At 36.4% G+C, this 25,961-nt stretch overlaps 2 protein-coding genes across 11 annotated transcripts in view; one reads left to right on the forward strand and one right to left on the reverse strand.

The window, feature by feature from the left end:
• Nucleotides 1-25,961, reverse strand: part of RALGPS2 (Ral GEF with PH domain and SH3 binding motif 2) — a 128,034-nt gene that overhangs the window by 31,608 nt on the left and 70,465 nt on the right. For all 10 annotated transcript variants that reach the window (XM_075038600.1, XM_075038591.1, XM_075038598.1 and 7 more), the window contains 3 exons: nucleotides 3,980-4,117; nucleotides 2,979-3,069; nucleotides 218-285 (listed from right to left, as the gene is read on the reverse strand). In XM_075038600.1, coding sequence (XP_074894701.1) covers nucleotides 218-285; nucleotides 2,979-3,069; nucleotides 3,980-4,117 — 297 coding nt within the window. The remainder of the gene's footprint in view (nucleotides 1-217; nucleotides 286-2,978; nucleotides 3,070-3,979; nucleotides 4,118-25,961) is intronic.
• On the forward strand, nucleotides 6,697-25,951 carry ANGPTL1 (angiopoietin like 1). Its single transcript, XM_075038577.1, has 5 exons — nucleotides 6,697-7,064; nucleotides 13,769-14,626; nucleotides 19,069-19,262; nucleotides 21,571-21,841; nucleotides 22,859-25,951. The coding sequence occupies exons 2-5, from the start codon at nucleotides 13,801-13,803 to the stop codon at nucleotides 23,044-23,046; spliced, it is 1,479 nt and encodes a 492-aa protein (XP_074894678.1). The 5' UTR covers nucleotides 6,697-7,064; nucleotides 13,769-13,800; the 3' UTR covers nucleotides 23,047-25,951.

Below are 25,961 nucleotides of genomic sequence, written 5' to 3' on the forward strand. Positions count from 1 at the left end.
ACAAGTTAGTGCCACAATACATACAAGAACCTAAAACACTGACTCAATTCCTTGAAAGAATTTCTTTACAGATCACCTTTAGACTTTTTTATTACAAATATACAGTGTTTATACTTCACACTTCTTTATTAGCCTCAGGCAAATATTTTCCATGCTTGCAACTCAAAAATAATGCATTTGACAACCTCAAGTCTTCTCACATTTATTAAGCATTTACCTACTAAATCTTCTCTGGAAGCAGCAGAGTGGGGGGTGCTGGTCCCTGGTTCTATCTTTAATGAAAGTCTGCATTAAAGAAGCATTAAAAATTACTTTATCAGGAAATAGAAGCATACAAAAGTAAGTTTTTGAAAAATTATTTCTTTAAATTGACAGTTGAAAGCTTCCTGCTTCTATAATTGCAAGAAACACTATAAAGTTAATACAAACTGTGCAAAGTTATCTTTAGCGCACACTATAGCCAAACATTCTTTTTTTATTTCTTGGGGTGCAAAAAGCCCTACTACTGCAACAGGGCCCAGGATTCAAAAAATTACATGCTAGTGCATAACGTAGTAAATGAGACTATTGCTTTAGTTCATATAGACCAGGACAGGTTTGCAATACCATGTTGAAGGAGGACGAGACTCAACAGTAAGACCTTGGCTATAGCACAGCCCTGCAACGTCTTCCGCAACAGGGAACCTGATGCAGCTGGCACAGCCAGCCACAAGCAGCCAAACAGCCCCCAGTTGCCGTCTTCACCCTCTGTGAGCAAAAGCTCTACATGAGCTGTTAACAAGGTGTGGCAAAGTCACACTGTGGAAGGAGCAGGGGAAAAGGTCATTGCTCTGCATTGGCACCACCCTCCAGAGAAAACATAGCCACACGTAAGTTAGGACCTACATGGCCCTGGGACTGCTAACAGATTCATGAAACTCAGTGGTGATACCACTGCTCTAGCATAAAAACTGGGAAGAATAAGAAGTATACAATTGCTCCCTCCACCTTAGCTAAAATATTGATACTTACTGCACTTCATATTTTCATTTTTTTTATGAAGTGCACTGATGTGCCAGGCCAAGCCTTTTGTCTTTACTGGTCTAAAAGCCAAAATCCTTCTTTAGCATTTTGGAAAATCCATTATCATCTTGACTGTATCCATAATTCAAGCTTTTTCTAACAGGCACTTTTTAATGTCATTTCCAACAGTACCACAAAGAGGGCAGGCTCCAGGAGCAGAGAACTCCAGGAAGATCAAGCATATCTTGTCCACACAGTTTGCAGAACCAGAATCTTTGAAATTAGCAGGGCTGGAAAAGCATCTACTTAATTTTGGGGAGAAAAACTTTGACATTTGACAGCTCTTCTCCCTCCCATCCCCAGACAGTTTAGCAATGATTCATTGCAATTTTAGAAATTATTTAAAAAAAAATCGTTTAAGAAGAAAAAAATGTATTCAAGTCACAATGGCTGCTCTCCAACTTCAGCCTTTTTGCAGACACCTTAGGGGGATAAAAAATAAAATAATCACTTACTTTAAGAATAGTTCTCCAAAATACAGTCCTCCCCCATAAAAAAAATTCAGTCTGGAGATGTACAAAACCCATAGGTATAAAAACAGACTTTCTGAATAGCACCCACGTTTCTGCATTACGTGCAATTGTCTCCATTTCCCTGCTATCAAAACAGGGGTTGTACAGGATGAACAGACTGTAGCTCCTTCAGCAACAAAATTCCCACTAGTAGTAAGTCCTACCTAATGAAGGCGGAGAAAGGTGTAGTGAGGAATTCATGAAAACAATATGCCACTAAGAGGCAGACACTGCAGTTGAGGAACTTGGGTTTGGGATTTTGGGTTTTTTTTTGTTTGGTTGGTTGGTTTTTCTCCTTCAAATGTTTGACCACAGAACTGTACTTTCAAAATCAGGCTATAGAACATTTCGGCCAAAAGGCAGAGCCGGATGCTTGCATACGAACACGCAGAGAACAATTTACAAATCTTAGAAGCGAAGCCAAGCACCTAAGCCCTCGTTAACTGTTCTTTGATATAAACTGAAAGGTCCCCATTTGCTGCCTTTTAGTAAATCCAAGGTAGGGCTATTAAATGGTAAAGCCTGTCTGTTCCTCTAGTCTGCACAGCCCTCCCACCATTCAAATGTAGCTATACAAGCAACCAATTCAACACAACTGAGGTGACAAACTTCCTGGGCAGGCAGGATGGGAATAGGTGGGGAACCTCTGCAAGCAGATCAGCCAATGAACAAAAACTTGCTTCATATGCAACAGATTTGTTTTAGGTTTTTTTCCTATCCTCAGGGCTTGTTCCTGTCTCTTGCCAGAGATTTCCATCCCCCAGTTTTGCTGGATGCCAGATCACTTAATACAGTAATCTTTTAATTAAGAAAGTAGAAACCTCTGGTTTCAGGTGGTATGCTGGGAGGAATGCACGGGGACACAGCTGGACAATAACTTGCCTCTCAAAAATCAAGTGCTTACATTTTACTCACACTGTATAACCTAATCAAAGAGAAAAATATAAATTGAAAGTGAAATATATATGAAAGTGAAAGCCTTAAGTCACCCTCAGTAAGAACTTGGGACTGGACACACAAATGACTTTGTTCTGATGAAAAATGACATAAGCTATCTCCAATCATGAGATCCATGTTACTGACTGAACTGTGTTACATGTGAGCCAGAAGTATGGAGTCTCCGTCAGCGAACACTCAAAGAGGTCTGCAGATCAAATCAACAGACCAAACAGACCTGAAAGCTAGGGCTTGTTGCAGTCAGGCATAGAAAAGGAAGGAGATATGCCATCCAGCATGCTGAACACTGCCTTGAGCACAGGACCCTGCTGTAACCTCACTACGTGGAACTGGTGCATCTGAGATGCATAATCCCCCGATACAAGTGCAATCTTAAAAGTGACAGGGTTTCTGTTATAAAAGTTACTTTGTAACAAGTTACAGTCAGTTATAGCATTTCATACTTACTTGTAATTATCATCTTCTACAAACTTTTGTAGTTCTTCTATGTACTGAACCGAGTTTAGATATTTTTGGACATGAGGCAACAGAGGAATATCTGGAGAACAGATGACAATCGTTATCACTGTACCATTCACTGGTAAGCAAAGTTATTTTCCAGAAACTATTTAAAGAGAATCAGATCTCTTGCCTTTTTTTGTAGGACAGAGGTACAAACTACAGTCCCTACTAATGCTGAAATTTTTGTCCTTCATAGCAATTCTTATGTGTTGAGCTGACATTCCCCACATCCATAAAGCCAGGTATGTATCCCCCTAGAGCTGCTCTCCTTATCAGAGCACGCGTAAGGGGAAAAATGAGAGCGCACCCCTGGCCAAACTGAAGGCCCAAACCTGGAACCTGGAGGGTTGTATCTGAGGACTCCTTCACAGCCCACATTCTCATTATATTGAGCTTTCAGTGAAGCCACAATCCTGTGCTAATTCATATTACATCAGCACAAACACAGCCTTATGACTAAGAGAATTGTGAAGGAGACAACCTTTGAAGAAAAAATACATTATCTGATCTATGAACGGAACTATAAATGTCCAAAAGACAAGCTGAACCTATTTTATCATCTCCAGTAAAAGTACTACTCCAAAAGCAATCCTATTATTTTTAGAGTTCGTAGTCATAAAATTATGAAACACAGGGATACAAGTTTATAATGTACTAGTAAAACTACTGTTAAGTACAACGTATTCCATATTTTTCATCAGAAAATATGTACTGCAAAAATGCGAGTGCTGTAAGAAAAGGGCAATTTTATTCTGTCTCCTCACAGCTGATGCTCTGTCATAACCAACAATACAAGAATAAACCAGACTTTTGGGCTGAGAGAGTGAAGGAGAGTGCTAATGGCATTCAAACACGTCAGGCTTCACTTACATTGCATTACAGAAGACAAATATTAAAGCTTTTAAAGTTGTTCTCTTTAATACCGCAGTATTTACACACTAGCTTACCATATTCACAAGACTGCTGTAGATCTGAGATAATTCGAAGAATGTTGTTCATTAAATTTGTTCTTTGCTCGCTTTCCAGAATGCTCCCTGTTGATGGGTAGGCAGAGTCAATATACGTCAAGTCTGACAGATAAATACCTGAATAAGATGAAAATGAAAAGTTTCTTTGTTCAGTGTCTTGCACGTAGCAGAAAAACTCACAAAACAATATTTTGAAGAATTTTGGTTTTCATTGACTAACACACATGCAGGCTTGACAACAGCATTACCCCAGTAGAGTATTCTGGATTTTCCTGAGAAATCATTTTGACAAGATCTCCAAGAGCCTTCCTTAACACCTCAAACAGTAATAATGCTTGCACTTACAGGAAAGTACATCACCATGCCACCCTTGTCTAGGATTGAATTTGCGCTCTCCTCCATCACTTAATCCTTAGTTTTGTTAACTTTATCTCAGCTGTATTTGCAGATGCTGAGAGTATGAGTACAGCTACGTTTCTGTGTGCAAGGTTTCATTCTCTGTATGACGAATCGTAGTGGGAGGCAGAGAGGATCCTTTCCTCCTGCATCACACTAGGCATGTACTAACTGACTTTGTCTTTAACAGTGCCATTATTTCTAAATCTAAAAGTAATTGCAAGGACATACACAACTACTCATGAATCTCATCATCTGCCATATCACCAATTAATTATTCCCTTGACAAATATGAAGCATACTGAACACACAATCAAAATTCCCAATGATTTTAGGAAGCCTACTACTTCATTCCTCTAATTCAGTAATTAAAAAAATAGAAAGAAAAATCATATTATCTATAACTCTTCAAGATGAATAGAAACTCAAACTCAACTTGCAGCAACACAGGAAAAGTTGACTAGGCAAAAAGTACACTCTGATTGAAATGTGGTATGAATCCCGCAGTTGACATTAATTGCAACTCCAAAGATCCAACAACCTTATCTGTAAGTCTCTTCAAGTCTTCTACCTGCTTTCTTCCCCACCACCATTGTACTCTTACTACACTTTCAACCCCTTGATCTTGTAGAGGAAAATTCTCCTCCTCACATACTAATGCTGTAGATAAATCCCTTATTTTAATTCTACATGCAATTCTATTTCTTGAACTTCACCCAAAGGCTAATCATTTTTGTCTCAACTAAATGAAACATATCCTGACCAACTCTGCCATTAAAAGGAATTGCGCTTTATCCCCTGCATCTTCCACAAGATATCCAAATTATAAAATATGCAAACTTAAAAATATTGTTTAAGAAACTTATTTCAGTAACAGGGAATTCCTAAAATTATATTTTGCTTCACCTCTCAGCCTTGTATAACCAAAATCATAACAAGAAGTTTGACTTTACAGGTGGAAGACTATTAATACAACCTCACAAGAACAGCAGTTGTGTTTATACAGCACCTAACCAGTACAGTCCTCAAATGTGAGTTGGGAAACTCTGGGCACCACTCCAAAATCAACACATACACGCGCGTGTGTGCACACACACACAGAAACAAATTAAAATACTTGTGGTTGAAAGGTGACATATAAAAAAGTGAATAAAAAGGTATTACACATGACCTGATATACTACTAAATTTCTCAGTTTTCTATTCTGCTAAAATCAGTTTATTAAAAAATAGAAAGGATAATCAGAAACAGCAGATAACCACATTTAACTGCTATGCTATCAAGACTGCATAAGCTGTCCCAAAACTAACTTTGTTAAGCAATGTCCAAACAGGCCATAAAACCCCCAAACCTGCTCAGTCTTCCACAGAAAGAAGTAAATCATGCTTACTAATTATAATTAAGGAAATTCACTATGAACAGTCACCTGTAATACTATGCAGGATTTTATAAACCAATCTATTTGTAGGATTATTTTTCTGAATGACAGGCCTAATTAAGCACTGATTATTTTTTTTTTCAGCTAAATCAAGAACTATTCTGTCGACAGCTGTTCTCTAAACTTATTCAATGCATTTCTATGAAGTCTACAATAATTTTTAAAGCATACTAGGGTAATTCTCTTTCAAATATAATTGGCACATACTTTGTGAAGAAATTGAATGCACTCAAGTGCTGGCTGACTATTGACAGAACTAAAAACAGTATTCTGCATTCCTTACAGAGCATAATCTCTGTGGCTTTTGCTGCTTTTAACACCAGTCAGATATTATCAAATATTCTGATACCTACCCAAAACCATCACACACACAGCTTTAACATTTTCCACATGTATCTGAGACTTCATGCATTTAACAACTAGAACTGTTTCTTATTAAGTGAACATCAAGAATTGAATGCGACATTCTGTTGAACATTCTTCTAGACTATAAATGGTTCATTTTTCCTGTTGTATCCAGCCAGGCTCCCCCTTTTATTCCCAGCAACACACATCGAGTTTTATCAGCCTGAAAGAATCTTTCTTCTAAATGAAGCCCAGTACTGTAATAACTTGAAAGGCATCTTTAGTCAGCGTAGTAAAAATGTTTGATTTGTAATTGCCTGCTGAACTCTTGCACAGTCTGTTGCCATATGGTACCCTCCCTTCTACTGGCAAACAATCTTTCCTTGTTCCTAACTTCTCAGCCTCCCTACCCCCTCCTTTTCTGGAGGGTATGGATAGGAAATCCGAAGGAGGAGTTTCTTCTGCTCTCAGTGTGTTCGCGGTGACATCATAGGTGGGCTGAACGTCTAAGTCGAGTGTGTGTTTAAAAAAACCTGTCCAAAAGTGATGTATATGGAATCTGGGTCAGCTGTAGCTAGTTAGTGCACTTCTGCATGTGAGCATAAAACACTGCAGTTTCAAAAAACATTTCTCTCTTCTGGAATAATACATACTGGAACATTACTTTTTCTTCTTTTTCAATGATTAATTAGCTTGGTTATCGTATGGAGAAACCCAATTCCTCAAAACAGCTTGGATCTAACAGCGAAAGACAAAAGCAGTTTTCAACTCCAACTGCAGATTAACAATCCACAGCATCGGGTAATATAGGAAGAAAGAGCAACTTGGCCTCTGGATTTTCCATCTACCACAGAAGCAAAACAGCTGCAAGATTTTTTTTTCTTGGTAAGTTTTAAAGTTATTCTTACTTGCAAGCTTAATTTTGAGCTATTTGTGAATTCTACAGACATCTCCCTCAATATACAATTGTGAAGAAACAAATCTCTCTCAGCCTGAGAAAAATGTGACAACTAAAATATATAACTCACTTTTGTGGCATTTGGTAGACTTTGGAAACTTGGGAAGAATTAAAGAGTGCTCTGCATAAGAGCAGAGACTAACTCATTCCAGTAGTAAGGATGAACAAGTTTCAGTTGTTTAGCTGTAAATTTTCTGTAGATTCTGTTATCTACGGTTACAGAAAATTAATACTACCAGATTCTTTGCTATGCATGTAATTTGGGTATTGTGAACATATTAATGTGAAATTCTGATCATACTAGAAAGCAAAAGCCAGAAAACCTATCAATTTCAGGGAAGTTGGATTTCACCCAACACCAGAGCATAGACCTAGCCTTACTAGGATGAGAAAATGGATACCTCAATAAAACCACTGTAAAAAGTCCCAAGTAAATCAATGCACATCTGTGAGTAGCAATCATTGTATATTGTTTCAACTAAATTTTTATTTATGGTACTTTTGAGCAGTAGAAGTAGTCCAAGTTGTACAACCAACCAAGAAACCCGAGTCATACGTTGATTCAGAATATAATCAAGTTTGTAGCACAAACAATTATGCAGCTGAAAATCCAAAGACATTCCTGAAACAGGCACTAATCTCTTCCTTTAGTAATTTGTTTAATGATGGGGAAGTTAATTGTACCTCAACTGAACAGCAGTTTGTTTCTAAATAAAGATTCATTTCAAAAACATGAAATGCAACACTGTATTAAGTGGAAAATAGAGGGGTTTGTTACAGTTCTTTGCGGGGAGGGAGGGGGAAGGATGCAGTTCCAAGTCAAGGATTAAAACAAGAAAGATGTTTACAAACAGAAGACAAAAATACTGATAAAAACCAAGAAAGAGTTGCTAATATATAATCTTCTACTTTTTGCCTTTCTTCATGCTGACTTGGAAATTAAAATATGGTGAATAATCCAGAACAATGGAAAAGAATTTAAGTTACGTATTTGTGTTAGCAAACTCTCAGAAATGTCTGACACATTAAAGAGAGAATGAAGAGGGTGATGCTAAAAGAAGAGACCAAGTGTTACAGAAAGCAAACTTAATTAAGATTTAGTAGCTATGGGAAGAAAAAAAGTCTGAAGCAGTCTTGACAAACAAGAAAGATGGATCCTTTCCAAGTTCTTGAGCCCTTTTTCTTACTATCCTTTTGTGCTTCTTTACATATTAAAGAGAACACTCTAAACAACAACAAAAAACCATTTGAAGCCTACATTGTGTGCTTTGGACACCCGTCTCCATTCATTCATGATCAGCCAACATTTTGATTTATGCTGCTTAGAATAATTCCTAAATCTTTCACAAATGAAAACAGCTGAGTCAATAATTTTAAAGCAATAAACTGGCTATGTGCAAGGTTTTAACTCTCTCTCCTTTGCTGTCTTCCAACTTCAGAGTTCAAATTTTGAAATGTTTACTTTAAATAACAGAATACTAATATTATGCTGTTACCACAAGAATGGTCTGAAGTATGACGGAAAAACATGCCATTTAAAGTTTTACAGGGATTTATTTTGAAGAGTGGAAATTCTGAACCTTTAAACTTTTGCCAGTAACTACATGGCTTTATCAGGTCTTAATTATTGTTTTACTGGGCTTAGTTTGTTTTTTGTAATGTGCCCTCTTACTCTGGTCCTTAAAATTCATATACCAATGAATGAAGCAAAATTTCCCATAGCAAACATCACTAGATGCTTAATCTCTTCAGTATGTTTTACAGAGAATTCTGGAGCCCCTAAACAACACTTCCAAATGCAAAATGCACCCTCCATTGTACCTGCCTGTTAAAATGGTGCAAACACACACACAATGGCTGCAAAAAAATGTAAAGCAACCCTCACATAAAAAAAAAACTTCACCAAAAAATCTGGAAGTGTTATGATATTTTTGCTGTGTTTTCAGGGTATCTAGTATGACAAGATTGACAAGTCTCTTCTACAGAGAATTTCTAAGAATCTATAATTTCTAAAAGTGATACATTTTCAATGACTACTTTGAAAACCCCTGAAGATTTTTAGATTGCCTTTCCTAAAAGGAATCAGATTCCCACTAATCTCAGAGAAGCTGATTTCTGTGACTCTATACATCATGTACCTGACTAACAAAAACCAAGAATGTATTATTCCTGGATCCCAGTCAATACAATTGAAAGTAATCCTGTTATTTCATCAGAGTGACTTGCTGGAAAAGCACTTGTTGATATAGGGGAAAGTAACTTACTGAACTACACAGATATGTCAAAAATCCATGTGAACATTTCTCCTATAATAAGAGTGTCTTCCCCACATCAGTATTACTGCTAATGTTACGGACACAGTTTTAAGCTTAAAAAAAAATCAACAAAAATATCTACTTATTCTGTGTAGAGATAGGGGAACATAGATGGTTTTCTTGATTTTAGCTGCTTAGACAAAGCTTAACAGAAAATGCAGTATGTGTAACATCAATAAAAGAGATTTCAGACTAACTGGTATCATGTTCAGAGGATCTTTATTCTCAGTATTATCATTGGTTTTCTCATAAAAACCCTGTCTCTTTCTCTTCCCATTTTACACGTTCATAAATGGAGGTTTATAAGAGAGGGCACCATTGGTATTTATCATTTGACCATATTCTTTTAATAAATATTCTGAATAAAGATATGTACTGATACTGCACTTTCCATACAAAGGGAATCCTATACTCCCATTTACCTGCAACATTTCCATTACATTCAGTCACAACAACCTACGCTGCCCAGGGAGAAGCAGTCTTCGTCAGCTCTGAAAGAACAGATTCTAATTTGTGTTGTGGGTCTCTGAATTCTACATCCTGCTGAACGTGAGAGTCACAGCAGTACAACAAAGAACAAATAGTTTGTTGTGTAGAAAGTTAAAAAATGCTAAATACATGCTAGCTTCCTCACTTCTTCATCCCTGCAACTCTAATATTTCTAAGTCATACAACGTTTTGGGGGGTAACACAGCCCACATTATAGTAGCTTGTCAGTGAAAGTTAATAGTAGTTAATGGTTTATTTTGCTTTTTTAAGTTGGAATTTTGTTCCTTTGAACCCTTAAAAGTAATAAGTTGACTAATTTTGGAAAAAAAGTTGTTGTTTTTTTTAAATCGGGATCAGCCTGGAAAAAGCAAGCAAGCAGCAGAAGAACAGGAATGGCATTAAATGTAAAATGGTATTGAAGCCCTATCCACAGCTCTGAGTATTTCTGACAAGGCGATGAAGTTTGTGTTGCTATGAATAGATGCACATTTTCTCCTCCAGAAGCAATAAAACATCAGCATGCCAGAACATATGTAATACAACTTCTATAGAAATCTGAGACCCAAAACTGGGTGACACAGAAACATGACACAAGCAAGTGAAGTGACAGTCTATTCTAATTTAAAAAAAACATGACTTCATAAAGAGTTAAATAACATATTTTGAAGCAATAGTATCTGTAATCTCAATCTCTCACACTTCATTTCCAAGGTCTGCATTCAGGTATTTCAGCAGCCCCACTCACTACAAACAACTCTAGACTTGCAGGAAGGGTTTGAGACCATGGTTCTGTCTAAACTGATCCCTGAAGCCTCAACTGCTTTATCTCATAACTGCTATGACACTACCTAAACATCTAAACCTGGGAACTTGTGACATGATATGTCTGATTAAAAGAATAAAACTATTTCCCAACTCTAATATTTGTCATTTTTAGGTCTTACATATTAGGCTATCATTCTGTGATACTTTGGATAAACAGTTCATTTTTTTTTTTTAAGCTGCTTACCCAGAACATCAGGAAATTTCTGAAACAGTATTTTAATTTCCTTCTAAGCTGATTAAAACTCCAGGTAAATATCTTACTCAGAACCTATTATTGTATAACAAGTTAGGCATTAAGCTGCTCAAACATGTCAAGCAACATTGTAAGACATATAATTTTTTCAATATCAAAATTTCCATGGAAGCATGTATGTTCCCTACCAGGTAGATTCTCAGAAGGAACTCATCTCTGCTTATCTGAATGTCTCAGTTTAATACAAGACATTTGAATTATTTCAAAGTTCTAGGGCATAATCTTATGCAGCTGTTGCATTTGGTTATGCTATATTAGACCATTTTGTGGCCTGATAGCACTTATGTACACACAGAACTTCTAACTTTACCACATAAGTGTAAAAGTTCAAAATGAACACATATAATATTAAAAGAAAAGCAGAAAGCAGACTGCATCAGAATACATGTTCAGAAAGTGGGCTGCAGTGCAAAATGTTTCGTTTTGAAAGATTCATTTAAGTTTTAATGTATTTCAGGGGAAAAATGTGCTGCTGTGGGGAAAACCCCCAGCCATTCATTATTTAAGTAACTGTATAGGGTCTTTAAAAACTACCAAGAACTAAAGTGTTATTCACCTTTTTGGACTATGAAGTAGCTATTATATACTGTGAAAATAGTAAAATACTGGACTTGTACTATGGCTTCATCCTTAACCATATGCCATGAAGTCACTTGCCCTGCCATCTGCAAACACTAAACATAAATGCATTCAAAAATAATTCAGGAGATGTGAAGAGGTTTCTAACTTCAGCCAATTAGTTCAGCTCATCCTTGTCAAGTTAGAAACCACACAGAGACCTGTTTCCCATGTGTTTACCATGATCCATGTGAAAATTTAACCTAATGAACTTCTAACTTTAAGCACTGTTCAAGGTATTAACATTCCAAATGTCTGAAATTACCAAAGAAAAATACACAATTAGCTCTGGAGAAAAGTAATACTTTTTCCTGCCTTTTTTTTTTTTGTTAAACAGAAATTACACTTTCAGCAGGAAAATATTAACAAAACTTTTAATCAAGTTCTGTTTTTGAAAAAAAGCATTTACTAGCAGACACCAAAATACTTATTACTACATCCTAACAGTAAAACATACAGAAATAAGTTTTTAAATACAAGCTTTCTCAAACTTTTATGTATTCCCTCCATTTATGTAGGGTAAGAAATGATTTTCAATATGTGTTAAAAGCAAGTGTTTTCTTCCCCTCCCAGAAGTAGGGCTTGCAATACAACTGTCAGCCAACGAAAAAGTTCTTTTCAGGCAACAGTGGAACATTTGATCAAGATTCCTAGATATAATTCCTGATTGCAAGTACAGCATGGTTTGAAATTTGCAACCACTGCTCTTAGTGAAAACAAAAAATAAAGACTTGATACGTTTACTCTGAGATTGCGCAGACATCATTTGTGGCAATAATATTAAAGCTAGTAACAGAACTGGGAGAAGTGACCTGACACAAAAGTCACCTTATCATTTGTAAACGTGAGTGTAAAGGAAGCAGCACAGGTCTGTGTCTCCTTCAGGGTGACTGTTTCAGGATTGCTAAATGCACTTAAACTTGAACTTGACAGGAACAGCATGAAAATTAACTATGTCTGGTTTTACTTCATTTCTTTTCGTATCTATGCAAAGGCCACTGTACAAGGCCTTGTACAACCGTTAACAGTAGCATGTTTCGGAAAGCCAGATCAACAGCTGAGATAAGAAGAGTGATCTGCTTGACAAAGCAAAACAAAACATGAAACATTACAATTTTTTCCTGATTTAAGTGCTACCTTTGTTTATCATCTCGAATACATAAAAAATAAAATTAAAAAACAGGTCTCGCTAAGAACATTCTTGGGTCTTTATCATTGCATTTTAATTCTTCACGTGAAGATAAAAGCAATACTTCATTTTCTTTAAAAGGTGAATGGAACACTTCAGTATGGTATTTATAGCGATAACACCTGATGCTTCAGTGTTATTTGGATAAAAATGTTCTCAAATATAAAAAAAATAGCGTGACAACAATTTTAAATGTTTATGTCAAAAGGCGACTAAGTAGAGACACATGCAGAGCTAGCAGCATTATAGGCTTTCCTTACAAATTTGAAGTTCCTTGAATATGTGATTTTCTATGTTTAAGACAACTATCTTACACTGATCTCCTAACACTAATGTCCAAAAATAATGTTAGATATGTGTTTATTTTTCAAGTCTAATATATATGTGAATATATTAAATTTGAAAAATGTGTGTATATATTAATAGGTATGTGTATAGTATTTAACAGATTATACATCTACATATCATATATAAAGCTAAAAGAGGACCAGAAAGGCTTATCTAATCCAAATTCCAAAATCTATATAAATATTTTTGAAAATACTATCACTGTCTCCCTACTTCCCTTCCATGAAAATATTATGCAAGCACTCTGTATGTTCTATAACCTTGTGCATTCAGTTGCAGTAAGTACACATCTGAGCAGTCAATTTTATAATGAAAGCATAATACATAATCTAAGGAGAACATTGTTTCTGAAAATGTATCCATTGCAACAACCTCTCTACTAAATCCAGTATCTAAATTTTAGGGTTTGCTGCTCAAAATAGAAAGCTATTTTTTGAAGCTAATCTAATGGAATCTAACTCCAAGTAACATATTCCAAAGACTTGTCTACATACACGTAAGCACAGCAAACCCATCAGTTTAGGCTGTTTAAGCAGTACAGGAGCCTTAGGTATAGCTCTAATTTAATTATTTTATCTTTTATCTGTTCAATAGTCTCTTCTGACAGCCATCATACTTGCTTTAAAATGAAGATATTTAAATGGACTTTGGGTGTACTATTGTTCCTGCTGTTGTCTATTGGGCGCTGTACAGAACAATCTACACCTAATAAAACATCCCAACGGAGGCACCCTCGTTCAGCAGACAATGGAGAGGAAGGCAAGAAATGTGGTTACACATTCTTGGTCCCAGAACAAAAAATCACAGGGCCAATTTGTGTGAATACTAATGGACCAGGTACTGGTAACAGAAAAGATGAAGTCACAAGAATGGACATAGAGAACTTGAAAGATGTGCTTTCCAAGCAAAAGCGGGAGATTGACATTTTGCAATTGGTAGTGGATGTGGATGGAAACATTGTCAATGAAGTAAAATTACTGAGGAAAGAAAGTCGTAACATGAACTCTCGGGTCACCCAACTCTACATGCAACTCTTGCATGAGATAATTCGAAAGCGTGATAACTCACTTGAGCTTTCCCAACTGGAAAACAAAGTCCTTAATGTTACAACAGAAATGTTGAAGATGGCAACAAAATACAAGGAGCTTGAAGTAAAATACGCAGCACTAACTGATCTTGTAAATAATCAGTCTGTGACTATCTCACTGCTGGAAGAGCAGTGTTTGAGAATCTTCTCGCGACAGGACACCCATGGGTCTCCACCTCTTGTTCAAGTCGTGCCACAGCACATTCCTAACAGCCAGCCATACACTCCCGTTCTTCTGGGCGGTAACGAGATACAGCGAGACCCAGGTTATCCTAGAGACAGAGATGTAAGGCCACCACCCGATCCAGCTACTTCTCCTACAAAGAGTCCTTTCAGAGTACCACCACTGGCTTTAATTAATGAAGGTGAGTTAACTAGCACTGTTTATCTAACCAGAGATTTCTCTGTTTCAGAGGGAAACTGTTCTGGCTATACACATAATGAAGAATTGAAAGTATCTGGTACAGATAGCCCTTGCTCCCAATTCTGAACTTCTCCATCCCCACCCACACCCCCACCGCCCCAAGGAAAGCTTTAGTTTACTAAATAGTCTAATTCTTAAGCTATAGCTGCATAAGAGAATCGTTGAAATAGCTGATACTCAGAAATTCAATCTGAAGAATTTACACCTTTGAGTCACGAAGTATTGGGGTTTTTGTCTCCAGCTGGGTTTGACTTATGGGAATGAAAAATCATTATTAGCATATAATTTCTAGTATTTAGCCCTGTTTCCTTGAAGATGCCTACTAGCTGCATGTTACAGCAACTAGCAATGGTGAATAAGAGAAGCTAATTAATCTTAAATAAATGAAGTAATTTTAAGTAGTTGTCAGACATACACATTTGCCAGAAGTTAATGCTGCTAGAAGAATTTTACTACTCCTATTCTGAGCTGCTTTAAAATGAACATCTAAATCCACCAACACAGTCATGCAATAAGTCTCTAAGTGTTTGGTTGAAATATTCAAGAGAGTAAGACAAGTTTGAAAGGATAACTGAATCAAGGCTGGATCCAACTAGATGCAGGCAGCTTTGAAAATTTAAAGTAAGTAACTGCATTCCCAGTAATTTGATGTCAGTAGAGGATGGCAAGTTAAACTAATACCATAAATATTATGAAAATACATTCAAGAGACTGCATCACATCTTCATGTGCTTGATTCTTCAGGTCATTAGATAAATTCATTTATCACTTGAAACAAAACCAGTGACAAGAAAATTATCTACTTCTGAGCTGCCCTGAATTCTATCATGATTCTCACTTTATTAAAATTTTGATAGAACTCCGATTAAAAAAAATTAAGGATTCAGAAAAAGTTTCTCAGACATCCATTCAAACACTTGCTCTTGTCTTCTGTTAGCTTGCACAGCAAAAGGGTTTGCTTGGGGGGGGGTTTTGTGTGTTTGGGTTCTTTGAGTGGTTTTTTTGTGTGTGTGGTTTTTTTTTTCTTTTGAATTTCTTTTAGTCACAGTTGAAAGTTCAACTTGGTTCCTCAGATGAAGACAAACATTTATTTGTGACTGTTCTACAGCATTACAAACAACTAGCTGCTGATGTAAAGAGTAACTATTTTTATTCAGGGTCTGGAGAAAATTCTAGCACAAGTCCAAGTAAAATGCCAGATGTCATGAGAATTTTAAATCACACTTCATGACACAAAGGAAACAGCTAATATAAAAAGCATTACATTAATGTCTGGTCAGACAGCAAAAGTATAATTCTAAAAAACATTGACTTCCTGTTTCCCAGAAGACCCATGCTTCAAGGCTTTTGTTATAAATGCATCTTTTTCTCTCGCTGCTGTACATACAACAGGAAGCAATAGCACTAAGCATTTTCCCCCAAATTATCTGCCATGGTTTTCACTAGCCCCTTTACCCCTAAAAGTTCAGAGTTTGAATCCATTTTTGCAAGGGAACACAAAGAAATCTTGGGAAATTTATTTTAACAGTATTCAACTTCCTTTATTTAATACTAGATTCTTGAGTTTGAAGTTTTTCTTGCAGTGCCTTGGGAAAATGAGGGTTAAGAATTGCTACAGCTGGTAGAGCATCAGTCATCAGAAACAAAACTTCTAAATTGCAACACAATGCCCAGTTATTAGCTCTGATTTTTTTTTAATTTTCCTCTACGATTGTCCAAAAAATCCTCTATATGAAGCTCACACAAGCACAGCTTCTATATCATCTGCTCAAGATAACATCTTAAAATAGGATTCAGCCATAATTTTATTAAGCTTCCAACTTAAAAATATTTCACCAATTTCCTCCTCTACTACATCTCATTTACAACAGAATATGATCTGTACTAAATCATACATCTAACCACAATTTTAGAAGTGAGATATTTAACAGATCATCTTCTCTGAGTATTTCTGGCTTACAACTGTCTCAGCAACTTAGTGTATGCAGATTGTTACAAAAGACTAGATATGCACAAGATACTTATTCCTTACATAAATAACAAGATCTTAAACAGAGTAATTGCGCTTTTTTCATTAGCCAGAGCCTCCGCTCATACCAGCACTGTAGAGAATTTTACACCGTTTCACAAATCTCAGCATTTTCACTGAACAAGAAATGGATTAGTTCTTATGCAGTGAACTTAAAATAATTACATGTAAAAAAGAATTTACTTCTCAAAAAAGATTCAAGGGTATACACCAGAAGTTATGGGATTTGTTCTATTTCCTTACACTCAGAGCAGAAGTCTGTTACCTGTACTACAACATTAACTTATGATAAGCACATAAACAAACTGGAGCATCAAAAAGCAGACAAGTTACATGCTGTGACCTTAATGCCAGCTGAATTTCAGAAGCGATCAAAGTGTATTATATAAACAGACCAGTACAATTCTGGCTGCCTTAAAAGCTACTTTAAATCACTCCAAACATCTCTCATGGCAAAATGAGTCCTCCATTCCTCCTCCAGTAGAAATCACATGAATAATACACAGCAGATCTAATTGAGCTATTCTTAATATTCAGTTCATGTTACAAAATATACTACTTGTCTGTTTACACTTTTTCTAATGCAATAATTGCTTTACAATAATGCTTCTAGAACAACCTCCCTGTTCAGTTAAACAGCACCCAAATTTACTTCAGATAGTTCAAAGAAAAGGAATGAGACCCAACTTAGCCCAGGAAATTATCTATCCACTGGACAGACTGCATCATGTACAATCTACATGGAAATTTTAATTGTGAACAAGAGAAAAAGCACTCATACACCAAAGCAACAGTACTTCTTTCCTAAGCTACTACTGCATGCGCTGCAAGAATGACAAAAACATTGTCAAATACTGACAGTACAGTATGCAGTTGTACTTACAATGATGGCTCAATGTCTGTAACCGTTCTTGGTAGCACCGTCACAGTCAGAAGCTCCAAGCAGTCACCTTTATTAGATACACAAGCTTTTTACATTCTAATTAATATGAAATCCTTTATGTATTTCTTGCTAATTAGACACTTATCCAACTGGCAACTATTACTATAAAATCTAAAAAAGTGCAACTTTCAATTTGCTTTTGTCGCACAACCTTAATCTGCAATGAAGATCACTTTAACTTGACCTCTGCTTTTGATTAAAGAATAACCTCAACTGTCTTCTATGCTTCTTTGCACATTAGCTTCTTCTGTGACTGATGAGTTTTCTCTGAAATTCCAAGTACATTCAAGAAAATGAGCCCTCTAAAATGAGAGGAAAGCTGTAGGTAATTTATTGTCAGATTTACTGAGTATGAGTTTTCAAATACAGTTAGGACATCCACCACTAACTAGCCATCAGAACATATCCTGCTTTTCATTAGTAAATAACCAGTCTCTCTAGATCAACTGAAGTAATGATACATGAACATAAATCCTTTATAGAAAAGCAGAAAATAAAAATACTACCAAAAACTGAAAGGCAAACTAGGCAGAGTTTTCAGAGATATGTAAGCTGCATGCTTCTTACAGAATAACCAGATGCTCTTCTGTAAGTAGTATTTGTAAAAACCACTACTCACGTGGTCTAAAATAGAGCTTTCAAGCAGCACCATCAACAGCAACAGGATTTTTGTAGAGTCCCAGCCCTGAGAACAATTATGTAAGCCCTTTTAGCTGCTCAAAAGTCCTTCTCCACTGCTTGCTTATTTTCTTCATCAGTATCCATCTACACATACCACATCAGGCTGACCCACAAAACTTAAAAGATTCCTATCCACTGTTAAAAGGCTGATCCCAGAACTGGATAAGTATATACAGGCAAAAAAGTTATGCAGTGTAAGAATACTCTTTCACTAAATTCCATGTCTGTAGACTTTGGCAATAAATATTTCTTACAGCAGCTCTCAAACTATTTATGTATTCAGGTGTGGGGGGGTTGTTTGGGTGTCTTGGGTTTGTTTTGAACTTCCATCAGTTTCAAATGGGCCCACTAGGACAATGAAGTAAATTAACTATTTTCACCTCTACCACTTTTACAAAAGGTAGACGTCAATGAAAATCATAATGCACTTCTTGAATATCAACAGTCAGAGTATAAATCTTTGACACTGTAGACAAAGTTAAAAATTGGGTGTTGGTAACCAAAGTCTATTATCTGTTTAGCAAAATGAAGGTTTCGTTTAAAAAATATATATAGGATATTGACATATTTATTTACATATACACAATTAATCTAAGACAGTAACTTTTTACACTGTTTTCCATGGTAGTTTTACCTCAGTTGAATTACTGACTTTCCATTACAAACTATTTTTGAACAATGTGCGCTGCATAGCCAAGCTTGAATGCTTACAGTATTTCTTTTCAAAAAGGTCCATTCAAAGACTGCCAACAAGCCAAGGAAGCTGGGCATTCCAACAGCGGGATTTATATGATCAAACCTGAAAACAGTAATGAGCCAATGCAACTGTGGTGTGAGAATAGCCTGGACCCTGGAGGATGGGCAGTTATTCAGAAGAGGACAGATGGATCTGTCAACTTTTTCAGGAACTGGGACAGTTACAAGGTAAACTCTGTAATGCAGAAAACCAGCTGCTTCATTTCAGTGTGGCAATGACATTATCTATCGCAATCAAGATGGTGCAAACATTTCCAATGCAATTCTTCATTGCAAATAGAATGATAAACACTGAGGAGTTGGAAATAGATAGCTGCTTGAGTTAGTAAAATTAATTTTATGAACAAAGATAATTGAAAAGAGTGGTCATCCCTCAGAGGCAAACATATTTCAGTGGGAACACCCTATTTCGCTCAGTGCATTACTTCATTTTGTATGAACTAACTTATTGTCCAAAATAGCCTGCATTTGTAATGCACAGCACAACTACTGGGGAGACACATATTATTCTAGACAGTGACTGGGAAGTCTTTTATTACAAAGACCTAACCAAACACATGATTTTTATTAACACACTGAGAACTACAGTAAATACTTGAAAAGCTTGTCTCCCTTATGAATAAGCAATCTCAGCCAGTGGAATTACTCATGTAAGCACATTAATAGATTTGCAGGATCAGGGCCTCAACTTAAACTTTCCTAATAATGAATTAAAGGAAATAATTTCTACCTTTAAAATTAGGTTAGAAATCTGAGGATGTAGGGCTGGTGAAGGGAAACACATTCTTGTGTGTTATTGTGATATTATGCAGTGGCAGCCATAATGCCTAGGATGACAAACACATGCTGCTTTGGAATAATTACATGCTAGATAGGAAATTTGAAAATCCATCTGGTTGGGGTTTTACAAATTATATTAATAATAATAATAATAATGTGTGGACTTCATACATATAGGACACAGTCTTCTCCTGTGATGCTGTGCTCACTTTAAACGGATCTACAATTGCCACGTGCATTGTATCTGAAGAGAGAACTGAGCCACATTTAACTCAACCAGTAATCTAAAAAGCAGTATCTCATATATAAATGGAAATGACAAAAAATTACTATGAAGATTTTCACTTTTTGCATTCTTGGAATTTAATGATTTAAATGTTGATCATTCCTTAGTAGCAGTTATTTTAAGTCTTCTCAGAAAAGTAGGTGGTTGGATTTTGGGTGGTTGTTTTTTTTAACGTTACAAGGCAGTTATGGAGTGCCTTATAAAGTAACCATATATATTTTGAACATAATGCAAAGAAAATGTAGAACAGTGTATAACTGGTGTGTAACAATGGCTCAAAGCTTGGGCAAATTTGCCCCCAAGAGATCTCTCATTAAAACTGCAGTGGCTGAAGTTGGTATTCCTATTAACCTAACTTCAAGTACTTGAAGGTAGACCCCTGTGACTGGCTTTAAACTAAAGCCTGCACCACTGACAAAAGACATGTCTCCCATGCCCACATTTCTCCATCTTTCCCAACACGTCAGTGTAGCTCCAAAGCTACAATGTTGACACAAGGGAAGTATTGCAAATGTGGCCATGAGCCAGGAGAAAAGCACTGCTACCATTTTTGGCAGCGGTATGCTGCTAGATCAACTTAAGCCACTTGTGAAACTGCAGCTTGAGTTAGGAGCCTAGAGTGTTTATCTACTGGAGAGTGACATCCCCAGAAAGTGATTTGAAGCAGGAAGTCAACTATAGGTCCTACATAATCAACGGCCAGAGAAGGGGAGTAGGAATACCTGAGAAACTAGGAAGTGTAACAGATAGCTGGGTGATGTACCTACCTTAGCTGCAACACCAAACATTAACAACACTGGTTTACTCAGGGACAGGAGACAGCAGATATGAAATATCACTTCACATCTACTGTACTGGTAGTCTGTGATTTGAAAGGAAAGAAGTCTTTGTATTTCATTGCCAATAAATCTAGTAAAGAGCACAGATGAATTATGTGATTAAACTTAAGTGTAAAAAGAAAACACTAGTTGCATTTAAAAGGCAACAAAAAAGTTATTTACCTTGAACACTGAGAATGTTGATCTATAAATACCATTTCCAACCTGGAAATATACCCCCTTAAATTTCATTATTCGCACATTCTTACAGATCCCCTTAGCTTTGTCAAGAAATATATTGTTTCAGTTTTCCTATTCTATCTCTTTATCTTAAAAAGAAGAGGACATCACAGAAAACAGATAGTTTTGTCACCTTTACTGATTCTGTTAGCACCTCCTGCAGCTAGCAGTCCAACTGAGTAAATGGCCAAGTGCAGCAAAATAAAGCATTTAAATGCATGGGTTGAGCAGGCATTCAGAAGCTTAAAGGCTTTCAGCACCCAACTTCCACTGGGTTATAATACTCCTGCCAATGAGCTTTTTGACAAACAAGAAAAACTAAGCTAACATCACCTTCTGATCTTCTGTACAGAAAGGTTTTGGAAACATTGATGGAGAGTACTGGCTGGGACTAGAAAATATTTACACGCTTACCAATCAGGATAATTACAGACTATTGATTGAATTAGAGGACTGGAGCAATAAGAAAGTCTATGCAGAATACAGCAGTTTCCGCCTGGAGCCCGAAAACGAATTCTACAGGCTACGCTTAGGAACATACCAAGGAAATGCAGGCGATTCCATGATATGGCATAATGGAAAGCAATTTACAACACTGGACAGAGACAGGGATATGTATTCAGGTAAGGAAACTAGTATGTATGCGAAAAGTGAATACAGTAGATTCCATTAGTGATACCACCTTTAAAAAAGAATACAGTATAAAAAAAGTATCTAAATTCTCATAAAACAACTCTATTGAAAGATGCTTCAAATCAATTATGATCAAAATCATGTTGACAGGACCCCCCTTCAAGCCCCTGCACCATTCAGAAATTCAAATTCTCATTGCAGGCACACTTTAGCAAGCTTTCTATTTAGCTCAATGACATCCTTATCACTTGCATGTGACTCTCTACAATCAGAACACCTGTCCAGGTGATCTCTCAGAGTAGCACTGTGGCCACATGACAATAGTCACCATGAACTAAAGCCTCTGAATAGCATGAAAGGAAATGCGATTGTGTACAGGCTTAGTTATGTACCAATACTTGAGAAACAGGCAGATCACGTTGTTTCATTCTCCTTAAAGGATGCTTTTTTGTTCACTTCCACGCTCTTCCTCCAGCCTTCCCCTTAAAGCCTTAGCAGTAAAAGAAAGATTGGGGAGTGTAATACTTCAGCTGCTTTTTCTCAGCTATCAATAACCATAAAGCTGGACAAATCTTGAAAACTCTTAAACAAGCCTATAACAGTAAATACACAAGTTACAAGCAACTCTTTGTAGAACTGTGGCCCTGCGCGCTGCTTGGGACTGTATCAACTCACATTGCTTCCATTCAAGTATTTCTAAACAGTACATAATCCAAGTTCCTTGAATGTTAGCTCACGGGTAAGCACTGCTGGTAGTCTGAGACGAGTTGATCACCTTAGGTTTCAGCTGTCACATTAAATACTGTGTCAATAATCCCCGCTCCAGGCAATGGCTGCTGTTATAACAGAACTTACAATTTAAGTAGAAGCAGCAGTTGCTATGACCACAACAAGCTATAAAGTACTTCACAGTTCCCTCTAAGAGTAAGCCAGAATGTGAAAGTGTTTGCTAATCTCCATTTCTCCTCTTTAACATTGAAGTTCACCCATTTCTTTCTGTTCCACAGGAAACTGTGCTCATTTTCACAAAGGTGGCTGGTGGTACAATGCGTGCGCCCACTCTAACCTTAACGGGGTGTGGTACAGAGGAGGCCACTACAGGAGCAAGTATCAGGATGGAATATTTTGGGCTGAGTACCGCGGAGGTTCCTACTCCTTGAAAGCAGTTCAAATGATGATCAGACCTATAGACTGAGGAGGAAAATCCCCCAGCGCTCAAGTGATCACATATAAACTTCTCAGCGCTTGAGTTCCAGAAAAATAAAATATTACTTTTTAATCATCATTTTGCACAATCTGCCCCTGCAAAAAGCAGGTCTACAGTTTTCCTGTCTTTTTTTCCCCTGTTGTGTTCCCCTCGTTGGTTTTTTTTTTTTAGAAACCTTTTCTACTGTGACAGACGGTGTTTTTTAAACACACATTCACAAAAGCAGATGTTTGTGCTTGCAAAGCATATTTATCTTTGTTCAAGCCCAACATACTTTATGTAAACAGTCATTAAAGCTGGTAAGAAAATCCAGATATATGACGAGATATAAGCTTTTTCACTTAAAAAGCTTATGCTTTTTTCAGGTTAGCTCAATCCTTAAATGTAAATATGTGAACTGACATTGTCTTGCTTTAATGTGAAATTGATTAGTTATTTAACAATTTATTTAAAAATGTTGGTATTACTTTCAATGAAAATCTGACTTCACATTACTGTTTAAGATTTACTCCAAGAAGCTACACAAAAAAAAAAATTGAAGTCTTTCTAGCTTTGCCAGCAGAGAGAGATTTTCGCAACAAATAATTATTTCAAAATGAAGTGGTGAATTAAACATAAAATATAAAATTTCTTAGTGGTGTAGAGAATTCCTTAAGGTCTGCATATCCTACCTTTTGTAAAACACTTAGGCAAAATATTCCTAACATGAGAAAAATAATTGTATGAAATTCTTGTTACACTGAGGACAACCAAATTGCTTGGTACTTTTTTTTACTTTCAACCTCCGCATTCAAACATCCTAATTAAACAAAAATATTTCTTGATACTTCAAACTTCAACAGCAAAATGAAAAGTCCTGATATTAAATCATGACTTGACACTTGGAGTCCCCTCCTCTGCTCCAATTAGGAGTGATGAGGTCTGAACAAGAGTTCACATATACTAATTTAGAGAAGAACCAACTCTGAATATTGGAAGGTTTCCTCCAACACAGCTTTCTCCTGACATAGTAAAACAAAGATTAGAAATCAGCTCTGAGTCTATTCTCCCTGCCACCCCAAACTTGGACTACTCTTATGACAGACACATTTCCTTTCCCCTACACGTATACAACTTTTGATACTGTCTATATTAAGTTTTCTACCTTCTACATAACAGATTTCCACTGGAGTTAGTATGCCATTTAAGAAATTAATTAGGAAATACTTTTCCAACCTTTAACAAAAGCCATACAACATACTGCATCAAAACAAGATACTTCCAAAACTGGAAACAACAAAATGTTCAATTTAGGTGCCAGTCTTTGAAACTAAAGCTCTCCTCCTAGTATATACAATTATTTCATAATTATACTTGGCCATACAGCTTACCTAATTTAATTTGATTTTACACAAAACCAAAATATGCTGTTCAGAACTGTGACCGATGTGTTCGTTTGGCACCTTGTATGTGCCTTCAGGATTTTAACGAACTTTGCCCCTATTTAACATAAGAAACCCCAATAGCTAAAAGAATAATATTATTGTTATGTTAAATCAGTCTGTATCAATTGCTATGCAAAACCTCATCTGTAATTCAGAGGACAGAAAATAGCATTTTGCTTTCAAAACATGTTCTCTGGAGCAGATAAAGCTTCATTGATAATATATGGCTGCAAGGGTTGTAGTTAAATCTTTGGTGAGAGATCAAAGCCAACAAGTTTCAACCATATTTAATTGGGGTTGGCGGGGGTGGGTGGGTAGATGGGGAATCAGTCCCGGCATATTGCATTCCCACATTCCAAGAATTTTAACTGACAAATGTTTAAGATTACAGTTCTGACATTGTTCTTCATATAAGGAATATCTGTTTGTTACAAATATTGTATAGACCTCATTGATTGAGTGTCCTATAAAATGCTTTTTAATTGCAAATGCTTAAAACTCAGACTATCTATAGTCTATTCTTTTTTTTCTATTGTAGCTGGATGGAATAGCAGTTGAGATAAATTTAAAAGCTGAAAATGCACCCTCAAAATGTTCCTTTAATGAACACTTCTGACGACTTTAGGTCATTCAACTGACAGATTTCCTCTCCTTGGAAGAGATTTTATTTTATGACAAGAATCTCTTGCCTGCTACGAAAACAGTGTTTGTTTATTCAGTGCAGTCAGTGAAAGGTGTACTTTGCAGAAACCCCTAAGTAAAATTAGCTTGCACTCAGCCTTTAAATTAAATCTTATATATTAGACATCTAAAAAGTGATTCTTCCCCAGTTTAAAGCTGCAGGATGACATTAACTAAACATTATTACAAAATATACCCAGAAAGCTCAGACTGTACAAATGCTGTTCTCTGAAAGGAAAGACTTAATTTTAAGATGCCAATTTAAGATTACGAGGAGAGAAAGTATAGCATCTCTTTTTCAGGTTGGTTCATACTCTGTACAATAATTTACTACTTTCAAATGCTTGTAACTATCAGTTCTTAGCTTTTGGGTTGAATTTTCTAAGCAGGGTAAATGAATTGACAAGTTCAATGTTTTCTCTCACACTCACTTTAGAAAATTTTTTCAAAAGAGGCTATAGCATCCCTCAAGCTTATTGCACTGGACATTCAGAAGCAGTCTGTCTATGAAGGCTCTAGCTTTCACCATTCCTGTACTACCAGTCCAAATTTAACCAAGCAGACCTTGAAAAAGTTTAACCTGTACTAAACCTGAAACACAGTTTTCACATATATTTCCAAAGTCTATTGCAAGCATTATCACTGAAGTAGCTGAATATTCATCAGATGAATACTTCAATAACCTGTTTTCAGCTTTTCTGTTTCTGGATATAATTCCTGAAAGACAGCTATAAGAAAATATTTCACAAGGTAGTACTGCTTAGTTAAATAAAAATCTTACTTCTCAAGATATGGCTC

The sequence above is a fragment of the Buteo buteo genome, chromosome 10 (genome assembly GCF_964188355.1).
Source record: "Buteo buteo chromosome 10, bButBut1.hap1.1, whole genome shotgun sequence".
Lineage (NCBI taxonomy): Eukaryota > Metazoa > Chordata > Aves > Accipitriformes > Accipitridae > Buteo > Buteo buteo.